Consider the following 19980-nt stretch of genomic DNA (forward strand, 5'->3'; position numbering starts at 1 on the left):
TCTTGTACTACTTCATTTTTCTACTGCTTCATTTTTGTTGCTTGTTTCATGATAATATTTCCAAGATGCTCCTTGTAAGAACGGCTCCCCCCACAAATATTGATCTTGCTTTTTACTTTTACAGGATTTGTTTTTCTGCTCTGTGCACAGGCAGGTGTTTTCTTGAAGTTAACCTGTGTTTGCTGTTTATCACCTCTTAGGTTTTTGGGTTTAGTCATCTCAGTTCAGCATCATTATTTCCAGAAAAGTGAATAGTATTGCATGTTTAGAGATGTTTTAAGAAACAATTTCATGCTTTCATGCAAACATCTCCTAGTATAAAAAAGACAGTAAAAAAACAAACCAAGGAAGTGAAATTAAAGGAGTACACAGAATTGTTTTTAAATTATTTGGGAAAGTAGCTATGTATGTTAATGATTTCTGATAGGTCAGTGAGACAACTCATCCTGTTCAGTTACTGATGTGCCCATTTCTCTGTGAAGGATACAGTAAACCTCCAAGTCCATATCTCTAATGTGACTTTGGCTGGAGTTGAGACCTGACTTGTATTTGCCCTGTAGACATGCTAGTTCAAATTCAGCTGTGATTTAAATAGTGATATAATTATGTTTCTGCTGTACACTGCCCAGATGATTGGTTTAAGAGGTTAATTCTGGTTTAGTATGCAGTGTGGCACTTAACTCTAGTGGTAGGAAACATCTTATGTAAAGCAGTTGATTGAAAAGGTCTTAAGGGGAGCAAAAAGAAAGAGTTTATGGGAAAGCCATGCTGTCTGTCTTACATAATGCCTTTTTCTTTTTAATTTCTTTCTGCTCCCCTTGATTTGTAAGTGTCTCAGGCCTGTGACAAAAGTCAGCTCTCATGAGGAGAGACGGTGCAGAGCAGAAGTCCAAGAAAAGTGGTGTGTTGTGTTTTGTTCTCACAAGCTTTTTCCTGCTTGCACTTTGGCCACAGGAGTAAATGAGGACAGAATTCCTATCCCCCTGCCCTCCCCCCCCCCCCCCCCAAAAAAAAAAAAAAGTTTTCAAATCATATTTCTACACAAATTACTTACTATTCTCATTTGAAAATAGGCCATTTGGGGTATACTTAATGTGAAAGTTTTGTGCAACTGTAGTTTAGTAGTTCATATCCTGGTAAGATTCCAATTCTAGAGTGAAACTAGATTAGTTTCCTTCTGGCTGCGGTGGAGAAAGCCCACAGGTAATGAAGGTCCAGGATTCTGAAATACCTAATTTGACTATATGTAGTATTTGTTACTGCTTCATTTGATGATGTGGTGGAGAGGAAGTAGGTTGAACAGCATTGTTACAATGTTCTCAAGTATAAATTTTAAGACCTATGTTATCTCAGTCTCTGTTCCATTCCTTTTCCTTTCAAATCTGTATGTTACAGGCAAAAGCAGCAAATTAACAATTTACATCAGAAGATAAGGGAAAATGAATTACGAGCTCAACATGCAAGATTGAGCCATCTTGTGAGCTGTGAAGAACCTTACATGACTAATTTGCAGGTAGGATGGATGTTTTTCTGTTAGTGAAGTGTTCCTGTACCTGGGAACAGACATCTGAAAGCATGTTCACTATTTTCTGCAGGCCAAAATGCAAAGCTCTTATGGTTTATTGATGGGTGTATAATTGTATAGCTGTAACTTGCATAGAGAAGAATATCCTGTAAGTGTTGTAATTTACTTTATATTTGCGGAAGTCTAATTTATGTTAATATTATGTACAGATTTGTTTTGAAACATGATGAAAATGGTGTAAGAATGAGGGATTGTAACAGCGTGCATGTAGCCTGGGTATGCAGGGAGATGTTGAGAGGCAGTATTTCAGGAAGGGAGTATTGGAAAACATCTGATAAAGGTTTTCTGAAGAGGAGAAAGAGGTACTACTGAAAAGGAAATGATGCTAGGGACATAGTATCCATAAAATAAGTGGAAGAGATGTGACAAGTCAAATAGAGACTGGTGAAGTACTTTTGCACCAGACACCTGAGTGGGATACGGTTCAGTACTCCTAAGTAGTATCTTAGTCTCAAAGGAAAGGTGTGGTGTTTTGGGCGTATCTAGTTTCAATCTAGCTAGCCCAAATATCAGCGAGTATAAAGATGAGGTAGCGTACGATAGCCACCAAGTGCAGATCCATTTGAGGACTGTGGGTACTGTGGGCTGCGGCCCTGTCGCAGCACACAAATTCCATATCAGCATCCAGGCATGTGTAAAAGGATGTGTGGAAAGCGAACATTCAAGGCAGATTTGCAAAGAAATTCATGTCATCTGTCCCTCTTTTATTACCTTTTTTTTTTTGTCACAAATGCTGTGCCAGAATCTCAGCTAATGTACTTCTGCATAACATTAATTATGGCCTTAGAATGGCCCAGCTGTGCACCAGGTAAGACTCTAGTTTATGTGGGGCAGGAGAGAAACTCAAGTGGAGCTTCGGTGTGAAGTTAAGTATTTAGGAATTTTCTCAGACGTACAGGAATGTGAAGTTTGGCTTTTGGTGCTTCCAGAAATTCTTTTATAAAATACTTAAATTCTGTCTAGATTAAGATTTTGAAAAAATGTTGCAGAAATTGAAATTTTAGTATACATATCTTAGTATGCCATAATGCATTTTAAATAAAACAGTAGATTCTTTTCATCATTCATAATTTAAATTTTAAAAAGTTTATAATGGCTCTTAGGAGTTCTGCTTGATTTGTTTGCCTACTTAGGTTAACTTTCAGATAAAAGTTTCCTTTAACTGTTTGTATCAGTAAATTGTAAATTCTTAGGGATATTGCATCCACTTTCCTGAAGAAATGTTATTAATTAAAAAGGACTGTCCGTGTAATTTCTTTGCAGATACCAATTTATGTTACTAAAAGAATATTGAAGCTGAAAGCCTGGTGGGGTGTATCTCAGGCTCTTTTCATCCTCGTGCAGTGGATTTCTGCTTTGAGCTTGTCTTTCTGTGGGCAGTGGAAGCAGAGGAGTAATATCTTATTGCATGAAATGGAAAGGCAGGAGGGTTTTGGTAGGCAGGACAGAGAAGGCAGGAGGCCACCTGCCTTCTGCCTGGAGTTTTACCACTGTGTGGTCTCAGGCTACTCACTGCACCCTTCTGCACCTCAGTGGTAGCTCTAAATTTTGACTAGTGTTAACACTCTGCTTTAGAATGATCTGTGAGATTCAAGCATCTCCTGTTTCAGTATATCCATAGTCATTTTGCAGAGTGGTTTTCTTTTTATGGGATGGTATGTTAATGCAGTGGCAGTGATTTGTTTTGGAAACGGTTCTTCCTTGTTTGCCCACCCCCACCCCTTTTTTTTCCCCTCTTTTGAAGACACCTCCCTGCTCCCGTTAATCTGAGTGGGAGATAGCCCCACAATGTTCGTTTGTATATATTGTGAATGTGAAGATGTCCAGCCTCTTTTTTGCTCCGAATAATAAAGACTCCTGAAATACATGCTGTTGCCACATGTTTTAGTGTTTGAAAATCAACCCCCACCCTTCCTGTAAGTTGAAAAAATGCTTTCTGCTGTGTTACTGAAGTAGACATTGGTATTTGTGTGTTCACTTGTATGATTATTTTATTTCTTTTTTCATAAGCAACCACAGTATGAGAGCACATCATTGCAACCTCAGTTTTCAGAAAGATCAACATCGCACCTTGAGGAGCTTGAGCGAAAGATTGCAGCAGCTGAGAATAAGGAATTACAACTCAGTGAATTTCTTAAGCAAATTTCAAACAAATCTAGTGAGGATAAAAAGAAGATGGAAGAGAAAGTAAGTGTCTTTCATGTTTCAAATTTCCTTTTGATGCTGTTACAGCAGCAGATGTTTTGTTTGCTAGAAAGCAACTTACTATGTATGGGTTGCTGACACATTTTTGAAATGTAGCTAAGCTTTATATGTGATGGAAAAATTGGTAGTTACTGGTAGTAGGTGTTGCAGCAGATAAATCTGAATTTGTAGTGAATGCATCCTAAAATGTGATACTGACCAGAAGAAATGATGGTCTATATACATGTTTCAGACGTGATGCTGACAATTTTAATCATGTATCAGTTAAACTTGTTTTCAAGAAAAGTTGCTCAACTCCAAGTCTAAAAATTTGTATAGTCAGAAGTGTTCATTACAGTAAATGAAGTAGCATTAAAAAAATAGGAAAGGTGTGAAAGTGGAATCTGTATTTTTAGCATGGTAGATGCAGGCCTTGTGCTCTGGGTTGCATCTAACAGACTGAACGTGGCTGCTCAGCAGGTGAGATTATCTTGTAGCTTTTCTAGGATGTACAAAGTGGAATTTAGTCTGGGATAGGGGAAGGGTCTTAGATGGCTGTGTACTTGAACTGTCTTGACAAGGAGCTTCTTTAGGAGCTGAAGCAATACCCAAGGTAGTTTTGAATGTCTTGACAGCCGTCATTTCTAGCAAGCGAGAACACACAGTTGGGCAGTGGTCCCTAAGGTTTAGGGAGACCTCACTGCTGTTACCTTCTCCTTGATCACTGGGCCCTGCTGCTGGACTTAGATTTACCTTAATGCAGATTCAAGTGGTAGGAGCAGGAGGAGAGGATGGTGCATCATCTACCTCAGTCTCCTGCCTACAGGTGGCACTGAGTCATGCCGTTTCAGTATGATACAGTTAAGTGACAGGTGGGAAGCTAAAGAAGAAGGTATAGTTCATCTCATAAATTCTGCCTTCCCCTTCCCTCTGAACCCTGCAGTCTGTCTTTCACTAAAGGCAGCAGTCAGGATGGGCAGAAGAAATGCCAAGACATTGAATGCTGCTGCTGCTTCCTCCTGTGTGAGCTTTTAATGCTTATGTCCCTCACTCTGTAGGAACTGCTGGTGTGAGCGGTGGCACTGGTGAGGACCTATGTAGCAGTGAGCACGTTGGCTGGATGGTCTGTAGTCAGGAGACTGATTCATTGGGTGGTCCGGCTTCACTCCTCAACCTCCATCCCTCCCATGCCCTGAACAGGAGCCTCTCCAGGAGAGAGGGGGCAGGGAGGGAGAACATGCATTTTTGTAGTCGGATTAGTACCCTTGTGTTTGAGGAAACGCTGCAGAGGGAGGAAGGGCCTGTGCCATGCTCCCGAGGGATGCAGCAGGCTGGGGACCTGAGCAGTGGTGGGTGGTGAGCCTGGGCACGGCCGTCTCTGGAATCTCTCCACTGTGCTGACAGGGAGATCAGCCTAAAGCCAAAAGGACATGGTGTCCCTGGGTAGTGACTGATGCTAGGGGACAAAAGATACTATTTCTGTACTGATCAAAGGGATTGTTGCTGATAGCTGTGCAGGCGTTATTTGCAGGTGAATGCCTGTCCATTTGAAGAGGACAAGGTTTTTCAGCCCAAAGCCAGGTTTGGCTAGGGAAATGGGAGTGGGAAATGCTAGAAAGTTGAAGCAAATTGGCAGTCAGGTGAGCTTTGCTTGCAAGAGCCTGCCTAAAAGAACACTTACAAGTTCGGGTGAAGGTTGCTGACATAAATTTTTAATTCTCTGGCTGCCCCACTCTTGCAAACAATGTTGTCGTTTCCTATATTGGAGTTTTTAACATGCAGCATTTAAATATAATGTGCAGACGATAACTTTTTGACAATAAGGGACAAGCTATGACTATTCCAGTGCAGGTGGGAAGAAAGAAAACATGAAGACTTTCCTGTTTCATTGGCCGTCAGTGGTGAGAGCTCCCTCATCTCAAAAACAGGATGTAGTGGAACTGGGAAAGGTTCAGAGAAGGGCAACAAGACAGATATCCTTCAGAAAATTGCAGGAGGAATGGTTAAGTCTTTACACTGGAGAAGAAGTGACTTAATTAAGGGGAGTGTGAGGGCACTCTGCAGAATCAGAAGGGGCAGGGGAGGGGTGGAGGGTGATCAGCTGTTCCCTGCGTCTCCCAGTGAACAAGAACAAGTGAACATCAAGTGAAGCTTGTAGGAGCCATATACATAACTAGCAAAAGGAGCTAATGCCGATTCTTTATGTGAAGGGTTGCAAACCTGTAAAATGTCTTTTAAAGGCTGGGGTGAATGCTGAGAGTATAGGGGGCTTAAGGGAAGAGGGAGCAAGTTCTTGGAAGTGCTCGGTCATTCTAAGCACACAGAAATCAGACCTGTCTCAGGGTAGTCCCCAAGTTGAAAACAACTGGAGTCTGGGAAAATACGCTTTCCCTGTTCTTTCACCACTGTAGGCATCTGTTTATGGACACTGCTGGAGACAAGATACTGGCCTAGAGAGCCTCTTGGTCTGAAGTGCTGTGTAGTTTCTAACATTAAGGTAGATGAACGTGATGCTTTCCTTTTCAGAAACTGCAGGGCCAGCAGAGATAGAGGTGCTCTGTGCTCGCTGCTGACATCGTACCTGTCTTTGCCCCATGCAGACATACCACCCAGGGCAGTTTTCATACCACCTTATGAATAGTACAGGTGCCTGAATGAGAAGGTTTTTTCCGAGGCTCCTTGTGTAGTCAGTATAGGGTTGAGGTTATTGCAATTTAATTAGGCTTCTGGTCTGAATGCGGGTCTGAAAAAGATGTTTTCTTATGGCTGACTGGGAACATTGGTAGCTCCTTGTGGCTTCCTAGCTGAGGGAGCCTGCTAAGGTAGATATTGCAGTACCCTCTATCGGTGTCCTTTGTCATGAGTGCCTGGGTTCCTCCTTCTCCCTGTGCCAGGTATGCGTGTGCCTCTTGGCCTCTCCAGATTTTGCAGCCCTTGTTTAGCTCTGGGGCATTTCATTTGAGAATTTGACTGCTGGGCTGGAAATGATTTGGTTCAGACACATGCACACTGCTGGCTCCTCATTCTCTCTCTGCTATGGATAATTATGAGGGACTTCTGTAAGGTACCACTGATTGCCTGTAGCAGTGTTCTCCCCTACGATTTCTGTGGCCTTGCTTTTAATATTCAATTGCTGGGAGGTGAGCGCTTTCCTATTTTATTCCTGCCCTGACAAAGTCATCAGCAGTGTGTATGGACAGGGGGGAAAAAAACAAAACCCAAAGCTTTCGTTCCTCTCAGTAGAGTGAGCAGGAATGAAAGAACAAACATTTTTGGTGTGTGGGTGTGTGTGTATGGAGGGAGAGGGTAGAAAGAGAACAGGGGTGATGCAGGGGATTTTGAGAGGAAGGGAGGAATCCGAAGGCAAACGTTGTAGCTAATAGAAGGAGAGAAGTTGCAGAGTCTGACTGCAGGAGAGGACCTTCAGGGTATGTATGCAAGAGAAGAAAAAGAGATCTGGAAACAGTGCAGTCTGTGTCCCGGAAGTACGGGGGGTATTCTAGCAGCCTCACTTGCCCTCCTCAGTAATGTGTGAGAAACAAAGGGGAGGGATTCAAGTAGCGTAAGGGTCCGACTCCTGGGAATTCTTGCACTGTAACACTGGCTTATGTGTGTCTTTTAATATTGTTATCTTAAGACTTTTGGTGGTGGGGGGGAGTAAATGCTACTGAAGGATATATTATGGCAAAATATCAAGGCTAAATTGTAAGTCTGCCTTAGTGAATGTGGACTTTAGTTGAACTTTGTCTAATCAGAAAGATTTTAGAGCTGCCTGAAGGCTGTGTTCAGTTTTGAGGTCCTAATAAAAGAGAAGATGTAAAGATTTCCAGCGTTTTGGCAGTCCTAAGTTTTCTGGCCTATTTAGAAGGCTGTTTCTGGAAAACTGTTTCAGATATTATCATTTTAAACTTTTCTGTAATCTCCATCACTAGCTCTGACATTGGCAGTGTCACACATTCATTTCTCAGTAAGATGCACATCTCCAGCAACCAAAATAAAAATACATTTCACATTTACTCTAGTGACAAGTGTTTGTTATCTGTGAATTATTACACATTGGTTGAAGAAACAGAGATACAGTTTTCCATTAAATCAGATCCTTATTGGAAAATACTCTTTCCTGCCTCCCTTCCCCTTTCTTAGTCCTAGGTAATAAAGCAAGTAAATAGCAGGGATGCAAGTATGTGTTTTGTGAGTGGTTATTATAGGATCATAACATAATATAAAAAAACTCTTTTGCAAGCTGATGCACAATTAGGATGCTTGTAGAAAAGCTGCTTTAGGAAAGCAGCTATTCCATTCTGACGTCCTCTGATGTAATTGTCAGATGGCATCAAGGTCAGATTTTTGTCTGCAGTTCTTGTTGGGTGAAGTTCCTGGGGTTCTGTGTTTTTATGTTGTTGTTTAGGCCAGGGGAAGAGGGAGGACTAAAATATTTCCTGATCATTTGTTGCACGTGAACACCCACACTGTTGAAGAATTATATATATTTTAAGCATTGAATTAGCATACTTTCAGTTCCCAAGGCACATGATGTGCTCTAAGCAGAGATGAAGCAACTGTGGTTTGAGACTAACCAATGGTCAAGCGTGGGTCTGTGTCTTGGAGCTGTCAGGATGAAGCAGAATGAATCATTCTTTGGTTTTATTTTCTGCAGTAACCAACCCTTACATGTAGCTGTGAGTACAATTCCTGTAGAGTGACCAGCCTCTGGTTGCAAAGCAGGTTTATTTTCTATTGCAATCATAAAATATGTATTCTTCCTTTCTTTTAGCTTAAAACTAGGGACCGATATATTAATAGCCTAAAAAAGAAATGCCAGAAGGACTCTGAGCAAAACAAAGAAAAACAGAGACGAATTGAAACCTTAGAAAAATACCTGGCTGACCTGCCAACGCTGGATGATATAGAACGCCAGACTAAACAGGTAAGGTAGAAAGAGTTGGTTTTACATTTTAAATATACATGTAAGTTCTGTAATGTCTGCTGCCAAATGTTTTACTGTTTCAATATGCATAACTTTTCTCATCTGTTTAGGAGGAGAAATATCTGAATGTTTTAAAAAGCACTGTAGCTATATTAGGGATAATCATACACAGATAGGTGAAGAGGGCCTAAGATTATGCAGAAGGTAACTGCAAGGCTGTGGCCTGCCACAATCCCTTCTATTAATGTGACATTGTGTCTGACTAATATAATCTGTGTTAGCTGCAAATTCTAGAAGAGAAGAACAAGCAACTCCAAGAAACTCTGACTGAGTTAGAAAAGAAGCTTGGAGAGGCCCGATCACAGTGCAGAGACAGAGAATTGCAACTGATGTGTCAGAAGAAAAAAGAAAAAGAGCTGGTCACAACAGTGCAGAGGTATGAACAGCGGCTTGAACTGTGTACTGAGATGGATGTGTTTTCCCGGCTAATGTCAAGACCTCACTTTTTTTTTTTTTTTTTTTTTCAGTCTTAATCTATTACAGTGCTAATGATTTTTCATGGCATAAATAATATTACTGTGCAAAATGACAGGGTAATGCAATAGAAAATCCAACAAAGTGCCATTTGTATCAAGTTGCAAGTAGTGCCACAGAGAAAAGTCTGCTATCTTTTTTTTTAAAGAATGCTGCAATGGCATCACAGACTACTGCCAGGGAGAGGATGGAATAAACATGTGCAGCAAAGCAGCACTGTATAGAAGCTGTCAGTGTTCCTGTTTAGTAACTAATCCTATCACGAGCTGTAGAAAAGCTCCCTGGATATCAGCTGAAGGGGAAATCAGGGAAGGGTCAAAGATAAATTGTGGCTGTTTCTTACCTTTTCACTGAGGCTGGGGGATGTTTACAGGGAGATTTAACTGCAGCTGGTGTGCTGTCATTGAACTTGAATAACTATAAAAAAACAAATGGGACAGATATCCATGAAAAGATTCCAGGTGAGATATTGAGACATTATTACTATGGTATATGTTAAATCATAGGAACTACTTAAAGGCTTATTAAAAAAAAAAAAAAAAGAGCAGGGGGGAAATCACTTTTAATAATTTATGGGGCTGTTGCTACAGTTCAGTGTCCCTCAGTTGCGTAAATGTGCATGCCATAGCAGTCTGAAAGTGTTTCCATGATGAAAGGCTAGCTGCTTGGGACACCTTGCCAGCCAAGTCATTGGACGCATTGTTTCCATCTTACAAGTGAAAGGCCTTTTTCTTCATGCCTCCGTAATCTAGAGGGATCATTTCGTCTTTTCTGAAGGCCTGCAAATAGTTGAAGTGGCCTCTGGTTTCTAAATTAGACAACAGGATTAACACTAATAAAATGTATTTTCTTTTTGAGAGAAGGTGAGCAGGCAAAAGCTCTAGCTACACCTAGGAGCTTAAACTGAGCTACAGAGGGTCTGAAGGTCATGGCCTCATATGGAAGCAGCTGGCAGAAGTGGCTTTATGCTCCCATATGTGGCATATATGTGGCTTTATGACAAGCCAGTCCCAGAGGGCATGAAGGATACATGGTTAGGGCTTGCGCATTCAGTAACCTGATAGCAGTGAGGCTGCTGCAGCTCTGTGTCCCCAGGTCCAGACAGTAGCGAGGCTGAGCATGTATTCCCGGTAGGTACACCTGTGCACACAAACACACGTGTACAGCACATACGTACATATGTATGTGGCCAGCCACACTGATCAACATGGCCAGCCACACACAGCACTCTCAAACACAAACAGCAACAACAATTTCACCCTGTTCTCCTCTCTGGTTGATCAGACAGAAGGTCTGTTAGTGGAACATACTTATATATTTATATATATACACGTAGGTACAACGTGGATCCATCCAGCAGCTGGGCTGAGATACTCGGTCCACCCAGTAGCTCATCCCTGTGCTTGTGAGCCCTGAGGCCTGCAGCTCCACTCCAGTTGCTGGTATAGACCACACAAAAGCACACATGCACACGTACAAGCGGGTCTCAGTTGACCCCCAACCTGCACTGGCTCCCTGGCAGTTGGCTGGGACTCCCTAGTCCCTCTGGTGGCCAACTGCCCCCATGGTGTCGCCCTGAGACCCCCACACACCCCTGGCTCCCAGGTCACTTCACCTACCCACCAGATGGTCCAGCTTGATGTTCATTAGCGATCGCACCCTCACTCGCATCCCTCACTTGCTGCAGTTGCTGACACCGCAGACTTGGGACACTCTCACCCGTGGTGCCATTCCAGTTGCTGGTGCTTAATTTTGGTCACTCTGGTCTCTCCAGTTGCTGCCCCACAGACACATGGGCCCCTGGGAGCTGTGGTCTGGCTCCAGTTGCTGGCACTCAGACCTCCACACACACAGAACAGAGAGTCCCTCACTCAGGAAAATAGGTAGAAAAGGAGAATAAGGATAAGAAGATAGGCCAGACTGCGCTAATTAGGCACTGGGTATGGCCAGACAAACATACTGACCGGCCCTGTTTACACACAACCAGCCCTTTTTATCCACATATCCTGTTTTCCCATGTTTTTTCTTCCCAAACCCACCGTGATCCCTCCCTTTCTCCACCTTTGTTTCTTCCCTGAAACATCCCATAATAAGTCTTGTGCAGTCCCAAAATGCTCTTCCCCTGCATCCCCCAATGTGTCCCATGACCTGAGACAGTGACCCTCCCCACAGTGTGCAGGGGGCTCAGGGGAGGCAGCTCCTTTTGACCCATGGTGTTGGGTTTCACTTCTGGCCTGGGGGCTGGGGTAGCCCTGGAGGAGCCTGGACAGGGGACTGTGTCTCTGACTGGTTGTTACTGGGGCTTCCCGACCTGCCAGTGTCTCTCTGAGCTCCCGCATGTGTATGAAGAGGGGCCTTTTATGGGCTGAGCAGCTCCTGTGATGGGCCTGGGGGTAGCTGGGGCAGGGTATGATTGGGGTGCCCCTACCTGCCATTACTCCTTTGGGCTCACCTGTGGGTGTGCGCAGGTGAGCTTTTTATCACATAACCTAATGCAGACCATCAGTATAGGGTTTTGCATCACTCATCCACTGTTGGTTTGCTAATTCATAAGGCTGGATTCTGTTTTGTACAGTTTTACAGTGCCGCTTGGAAGATGGTGCAAATTTCTAATTTCTCACTAGAACACGCTGCCCTTTTGGTTTCTGTCAGTACACTTAATTCTTTCTCTTGTGCTGAACAGCTTGCAGCAGAAAGTAGAAAAATGCTTGGAAGATGGTATTCGCCTTCCCATGTTGGACACCAAACAGCTTCAGAGTGAGAATGAATGTCTCAAAGAAAAGAATGAGAAAGCCAGTAAGGTTAGTCTGCAAGCTAACTTTTGGTGGCATCTTTAACCTTGAGTCCTACATTTCTTATTTTATTTTTTATTTTAAAAATAACTGTCTCACTAAGGAATTTTACATTTGTTGTTAATCCGGATTTCTTTTGAATACCTATCTGTTTCTGGTCTGTGCATTTATTTTCCATGAATTTCCAGTTATGTGAGAATTAAACTCTCTCTTGTCACTTACATTTTCAAAGATTGGCCATTTGAAACCTATGGCTACACATCTATAAGTTGATTTAAAAAGGGAGCTGAAGAGATTCAAGCCTTTTAAATTACTCAATTTTATTTTCCAGGTCATAGACAATCAACAAAATCAGATAGCTGCACTGATTTTAGACTTGCAGGTAAGGAAGAGCATATATTTTGGTACTTACTCTGTCAATTCCTAGTTCATAAAGATGACATTATTAGAATTGAATTACATCCTTTTATCTGCCCAAATAGGAAGCAAAGATAAAAATGCCAAGAACTTAATCTTATGGCCTGTAGTTGACTTGCATTTTCCTGCAGGTTCAGATAGTATTTATTATTGACATTGGTGTGGTTTAGCACTTAGCACTTTGCAGATACTAAGAATAAAGTGGAAAACTATTGTTATGTAGCATCCTTACTCTGCTGGTCCAGTGGATGTCATACCAGGGCTGCCTGTTTCAAGTCTGAGAATTGCCTCTTTAAATAACGGTCAAGTCTCCCATCAAACACTGGGGTTCAGATGCTTATCCAGAGTACCAAAATGACATTGATCAGAAGTTTCACTACTGAGGTCCCTAGCAGACCCAGATGCCTTTCTAAACCACACCACTTCACATCTCACACAGTTCAGGCAGGTCCCTGTTCTGCTGGTTTCTGACAGTCACTCATTTAGGTACCTTAACTCTCTTGGTGGGTCTTGGGTACCTAGCTTGGAGCCAAGGATTTCTCAAGGCAGCAGAGGTTACTAGGAGTCAGTAGCAGCTCTGTGGATTGTATTAACGCATCAAGCTCCTGATCCTTGGCAGGTACTTAGTGACCAGTGTTTGTTGTGGAGAAAAGGAAATGTTATACAGGTTGTAGGGAAGAAGGTATCTCTTGTCCTGGCAAAAGCTGAGCATTTGAAAAAAATAGCAATTGTAGAACACTTATTTTCAGCGATTATTCAAGTCAGATATGATAAACTTTAGTTTCTGCATTCTTCTACTAGATTAGCATTTGTCTCCACGTTTCTTGCTTCTGTGTCCTCCAGCAAAATTGAAGTTACAGGGTTGTGCCTTGAGGGTGAAGAGGGTGCTTCTACTTTGGCTGTATGTGCTGTAGGCTTGGGCGAACAGCAAAATGGTAGTAAACCAGTCAGCTCAATGCCTGTCCCTTCTGCAGTGGGAAGGGAGTGCTCTCTGGAGCTAGAATCCAAATAATAAGAGATACAGAACTGCTTGTGTAACACGTTCTTAGCAAATATATGTTCTTACTTCCACTTTGCATACTGGAACTAAATCTGCTTGTTTATAAGCATGGAAAGTAAGTCTTCTTTCATCATCTGAGCGCTTCCTTTTTCTAACATGCAGGTAAACAACTGGTGTTGAAAAGAAGCCTGGTACCTGCAACAACCATATTATTGCTTAATTAAACCACCTTGTATTAAATACATCAGTAGAGAAGCAGTAGGGAATTTAGTTTGCAATGTAATGTGCATCTGTTATCTGAAAAGCAAAATCAGTCATTTAACCTTCTCTAGTTTTGAAGGCAGCAAAATTTATCAAATTGAGATGTTTTCATGAAAAATTCGCCTATGACTCAAGCAAATGTAGTTCTATATCTTTAATAATTCCAAAAAAAAAGTATCAAATTGAACTCCATAACCTTTCTCAGGTTCTCTTTCTGTCTCCATAGTTAAGATTATTTTGTCAAAATATACACAGCTTGCCTACATGCATCTCCCCCATCCTAAATTTTCCTTAACTTCCTGATCTCTTGCTCTCCATCAAATTTGTTTTGAGGTTTTTTAAAACGTTAGTCAATTTTGTGTGCATTCATACAGACAGCTGTTTTGGTGCTTAGACTCTGAAATGACTTTAGGGGACTGATACTGGGAAATGCCAAGTAGGAGAGGAGTGACAGACTTTTCATGGAGTGGTGTTCTGTTCTCCAGGACTTTCTCTTACCTTTCCCATTTTGATGTATTTTGTTTAAGGTCAAAAAATAAGATTTGAATATGGTGCTAGCCCTCAAATTAGTTGTAGACCATCACAGTTTGTTCGTATCCTTGATTTCCTTCCCCATTGTATTCCTCGAACAAGCATTGAAAATTAGTTCATTGAAAACTGATAGCCTTCATCAGGAGGGAGATACAATTTATCTTCAGCTCAGATGATCTTACTTCACTCCATCTCTTCAGCCACATTTTGCAGTTATGCTTTAGAATGTATTGCCAGTCATTGTTTCCAGCTTGCATCCTGGAAACAAATTTTGCTTCAAACAGCACTGTATTGAGCAGTGCTAGTTTCTGTTTGCTTAAAAGCATGACGGAGTGATTTTGATCTTCCTTGATATGTTGTATGGTTTTACTTGGTTGGTTTGTTTTCCCAAGTGTGAGGGGTTAAGATTCTAGTTGGTTTTGAAAAGATGTAATGCATATGAGCACATCTTCAGAAAAAGGAAAATTATAAATGGAATTGGCTTTTACAAAATCCATATTTACATGAGTAATTTAGATATCACAAAATTAACATTTTTATACAAAACAGATAGGAGAAGAAAGTCAGATCGTATGGTGCCTGTGTTACTCAAAGTCCATCCGTCAATCCCATCAGTCACAATAAACCCAAATTGTGCCAGGACTGGGAATAATGCCACCAAATTGTAACTTTAGAAAGCAAAAGGGAAAAAATAAGGATGAACTGAAGAGCTCTTTGAGCCCTGGAAAATCATAGCACTATGGGCTCAACCAAGCTGGTAAGCATACGTGCTGCTTCTGAGTTTTAAGTTTAGGGTAGCATAAGATTAGGGTAGCATAGATAGATATATCTTTTAGAAATAAACATTGGTTTCCACTTTCAGTAGTTACTGTTAAGTGATGATACTCATGAGCTGAGTATGTACCTATTTGGAATATTCTAGAGGATGTTTTTGGAATAATCAGCACAGCAGTGTAAATTTAGTGACAAAAGTAATTCTGGGGAAGGTAACACTTCTAAACCTGTCTTCCCCGCCACCTGCTCACCCTAAGGAGGACTGCACAGTCAAACCTTTAATGTCTGGTATTGACGCAAATATAAAACATGTACCTGGTACTGGTAGCGGTAATGCATTTATCATAACTGAGGCTCAGGATGTCACTGGACTTCTTCATGAAGGGGAATGCATGAAGGGCTATTAACATTTGAAGATACGTGGAAGCTGGGAGGGTATTTTGGGGATCTGTTCTCCTCTTCCTCCCTAAACGTTTTCTTTTTGGCCGTTACCATGGCCAGGGGATACTGAGCTAGATGGACTTTCAGTCTGACCCAGTATGACCTTTTTTTTTTTTTTTTTCCAGAAGACACTGTTTAAGAAAAATTTAAAAAAGACTATTCAACATCACTGCAGATCATACTCATCTGCAAGCACTACAAAGGAAGTGCATCAAGCAGAGCTGTTTCCTCCCTTCTTCTGGCACAGGAGGTTTCCTTTGACATAGAGCAGAGCCCGTGTTCTTCCTTCCCCCCACCCCAGTACGAAGTTGTGTTCTCTGCTGCAGCTTATCTTTAGGATGCAGCTTATCTCGACACTTCCTTTCTAGGTGTTTGGTGTGGGTGAGCTGAGAGATGTGTCAAGTGCATGAAAATAGCTTAAAAACAAGTAGTCGTTTCTGAATTCTACCCAGTAATTTTTATTACTTAGATAAAAATAAAGCTTTTGATCCAAATTAAGTGTCTAAATTTTAATGCCTTTGTTTTCCAATTTTGCAAAGGGGTATGAAAAAATACTGACTTTTTTGCTGCTTTTGTAGTGTTGAGATGAGTATGTTAGGAAATTGTTTGTCAAGGCTTCACACCTCCAATGTGTGCCCAGGCCATTAATAATTCCACTTAGTATTTGCCCTACCTTCCTTCTCAATACTGTCAGCCTTCTTGTCAGCACTAGTGATTCTTATAGCTGGCAAGTCAAATACTTGGCCTACAGAGTGTAGAGGAAGGTATGTATATGGTATAAGGCAGATGTACATATAGGCATAGTCTCCCTATGCTCTACAATTCACAGTATTAGTGCCCTGAAAATTCCATTTTTCATACAGTTAAGGAATAGTTCACATAATAGGAAGTTTGGCGCTTTTTTTAACCAAAGCTTACTTGTTTTCTTAAGACCCCCAAACTAGCTAAGTTTTGCACAGTTTGCTGTCGTTCTATCAAGTGGTGAGCTTGATATAATTTTTCTGTGTGTGTGGACACATGTACTCACATGTGCGCGCACCGCCCCCCCCCCCCTTGAATGAAGCTGCAGAATGAGAATGCAGCAATTTAAGCATATCTTATGCTAAAGAGTGACTTGACCTTTCAATAGCATTTTATTTAAACCACTATATAGATTTCCCTGTAAGAGAGTTTTCAGCTTTGGAAGATCAATCTCTAGGCTTTTACCTGCAGAGATTCAAGAAAAATATTCTTCCCAGACAAAGTTATTCTGTAAAGTGAACTCCGCTGGTTTGTGAAATGCTCTTTCTCCTCCTCTCTGTCACGATCTCTAGTTCCACTGTATGGAGGGTTAGAATCAGAACTGTGCTAAAGCACGCAGCTTTGTTACCAATGCTCTAGCTGTATTTTGAGCAAGATAAGATTGGATTTACATCTTATAATTGAAATTGGGTAACAGATTTTACATATTAATGTGCTGCTGAGTTAGGGATGTGGAGGACACTTCATGTACTGTAGTAGCACAGCATCAGATTTCTGAGTGATACTATTAACAACAAAAGAGGATTTTTTTGTTATTTCTTCATGAAAATTGAAAAGATTTGTGGTATAAAGCATCAGGAGTTTATGTAATCAGTGTTCATTGTTACTAGTATTCAGATAAGTAGGTTGAATATTCCTTTTTCTGAATTTTGCCAAATGACCTTGAAAGGCATATATACTGATATAAAAGCCAAGCAGCAAAATAAATCTGCCTGCTTTTGACAACAAAGATAAAACTGTAGTCACACAGAGTTCATGCCAAAAATCCTAGTGGAAATATATAATGACTTCTGAGCTTCGACTCTGTGGGTGAAAATTAGAAATTTACTATAAGAATAAAATACGGTTCATTCATTTAATCTGGAATAGTCGAACTCCATTGCAATTCAGTGCTTTAAGGCTGTAGCACTGTATATAAATTAATAGATTCCACGTCTCTTTGAGAAGTAGGATTATCCTTATCTTACTAAAAGGTAAAATACAAGTTAAATCACATTGGAACACAGTTAAGTATAGTGAAATTTTAGATGTAGCAGTTTCATATGTTATTCAAAGTAATAAATTGATGAACACTGTAATTCTCTCAGAGCATATGCCTCAGGTGAGCTGTCTGATACTTCAAAACCTGATGCAACTGGTGTTAAAATATGTTATAGCTGGGCTTTGTACAACTTAAAGGAGAAACTTCAGAGTAGTTCAGTCAGTTGCAACAAGAAGACTTGAAGAGGGGAATTGGCAGCAGCTGATTGCAGTGTTGCTGGGTTTGGGTTTATTGCTGCTTGAGACTGGTCTGGAAGTCAAACATGAAATGCTCCAAGACTTAGGTACAACAGAATCCTAGAAACATTCTGTTGACTTTATTACTGATGAGAATAATTTTTCTGTCTACTAAAATTGTACTGTAAACTACAAATAAGTTACTTGCAGTTGTTGCTGAACACAGTAGAGATATGCCAAGCATTGTGATTGATCTTGTGCGTGAATGGTTTTAAATGGAGGTCACTGCTCTGATATCAGCTGTCAAGGACTTTCTTCTCAGTTGCGTAGCAAATTCACCAGGTGAATTCTGTGTTGTGAAAGGTTGTAGGAACCCCTGCCACAGTATTCAAGGAAAATAGAGATCAAAAAAATTCTTAGTTATTGTTCTGACTAATTCTTAGTAACTCAGTGATTACACAAATGTAGCTTAGTTGTCATTAATATTCTTCTTATTTCAAGTGAAGTTATGTGAATAGAATAAACAGTACTGCATGGTTATTTTAGACTTCACGCATTCCTTTTTAGAGTAACGTTTTGCATGAGTTTTTTTGTTTATAAACTGATATTGCTAAGTTAAAGGGTTTGGCGATATTTAGAATAGTTATGTTAGCATGTAGTTATGTTAGCTGTTGCTCCAGCTGAATACTTACTAGGTGGAACATGGTAGGAAGATAACAAATGAGAAAGTAATGCAATAACAATAAATAAGTAGAATTTAGAAATTTATTGAGAGTGCATTTTTTTGTCAGTGCTAACATACAGTATGAAAATTTAAAATCATTACCTGTGTTTTCATTTGATTTAGTCTATGCAAGAGAAGCTTTTGCAAGAAAAGCTGACAGTTCAGAAGATGACAAATGAGCTTGAAGAAAAAGAAAAGAATATAGAGCGATTAAATAAAACTCTCTTTGAAGTAAGTAAAACCCTTTCAAAACCCAACCCCAAACCAAACCAGCAAGGAAAAACCTTGTAGAATATGATTATGATATCTCATGGAAGGGCTTTATGAGCTTAATACAGACTTCATCATGCTAGATGCTGTGCAGATGTAATAGATACTATCTCTACCTCAAAAAGTGAGCATTTTTAGTGTCAAGGCCAGTAAGCAGTGGTCCCATGGAACAGACTGTTGGGTAAAAGCTGGTTAATTATCATGCTTTGGAGTCTAGAGAAATATTGATGCTATGTATTTAATAAATAATAAATACAATTAATTTTATTTAATGTTGTTTGTGGTTTGAAACAGAAAACTTTTTGCTACACTGTATGTTGCAAATTAACTTGCCCTTTTTTCCTGTCTCTTTCACGAAGAACCAAAGATTGGTGGAAGAGAATGCCTCTCTGAAGGAGCAGATACGACAGGTGGAACAGGCCAGGCAGCCAGTCTCTGAGAAGATGCCCATAGCAGACCAGTTGTTCAAGGAAATGTCCCACTGTTTGTACGACTTGAAAGCACTGTGCAGTATTCTTACCCAGAGAGCTCAGGGCAAGGAGCCCAACCTTTCCTTACTGCTGGGAATCAGATGTAAGTGATGCTGTCATTGCCATGATTAATTGTGTTTTGACATAGAATAACAGTTTAGCTAGGTGGTGCTCAGACTTGCCAGCTGGACAGGCCACAGTCTTCCCCTTGCTGTGCAACTGAAGCAGTTGTGCAGGAACTGTACTGGAGCGCTCTGGGAACACTGGGCTACTAATTACGTAAGAGTACACAGGTGCTGGTCAGCTCCAAGGACAGAAGGTGGCCAGCTGACTGTTCCTATGGCCCCAGTCGTGGATATACTCACCCTGTTAGAAAGGAAAGGTGCATACTCAGATGTCTGTCCCTCCTGAGACACACTGCAGTCACCTTGAGGGCTAATGGATGTTTTCTGCTAAGTGTGTTCTGACCTATAAACTCATAAGCGAGCCTGATACAGATGCTTCAAGTATACTTTTGTTTTAAAGCCTTTGGGCTCAAGTGATGGAAAGAGTGTACATCTGCAGTGTGAACATCTGTAGGTGTGTGTTTGGGGTGTGGGCCTGCATGTATTAAATAAACCTGACTGGCAGGCAACACCATCTTCAGTACTGCTAATTGCACATCTAGTCTTTTGGACTTGCTCAGCTGTTAAACTAACCTGGAGATGAAGAGCACATCCTAAAGCTAGTCAGACAAAACTTCAGTGTAATGAGTTTATGTTAAGGTTTTTTTTCTTCTTCTTTTAACAAGATACAAAACAATTACTTTTTTTTTTTTTGACCTGAATATATC

General features: G+C 40.9%; 1 protein-coding gene across 3 annotated transcripts in view; it reads left to right on the plus strand.

The window, feature by feature from the left end:
• The window catches only part of CEP85L (centrosomal protein 85 like), a 118965-nt gene that overhangs the window by 98142 nt on the left and 843 nt on the right, over nucleotides 1-19980 (plus strand). For all 3 annotated transcript variants that reach the window (XM_067293800.1, XM_067293801.1, XM_067293802.1), the window contains 8 exons: nucleotides 1396-1513; nucleotides 3596-3772; nucleotides 8544-8696; nucleotides 8978-9132; nucleotides 11914-12031; nucleotides 12354-12404; nucleotides 18532-18639; nucleotides 19038-19251. In XM_067293800.1, the coding sequence (XP_067149901.1) occupies nucleotides 1396-1513; nucleotides 3596-3772; nucleotides 8544-8696; nucleotides 8978-9132; nucleotides 11914-12031; nucleotides 12354-12404; nucleotides 18532-18639; nucleotides 19038-19251 (1094 nt within the window). The remainder of the gene's footprint in view (nucleotides 1-1395; nucleotides 1514-3595; nucleotides 3773-8543; nucleotides 8697-8977; nucleotides 9133-11913; nucleotides 12032-12353; nucleotides 12405-18531; nucleotides 18640-19037; nucleotides 19252-19980) is intronic.

The sequence above is a fragment of the Apteryx mantelli genome, chromosome 3, assembly GCF_036417845.1.
Source record: "Apteryx mantelli isolate bAptMan1 chromosome 3, bAptMan1.hap1, whole genome shotgun sequence".
Lineage (NCBI taxonomy): Eukaryota > Metazoa > Chordata > Aves > Apterygiformes > Apterygidae > Apteryx > Apteryx mantelli.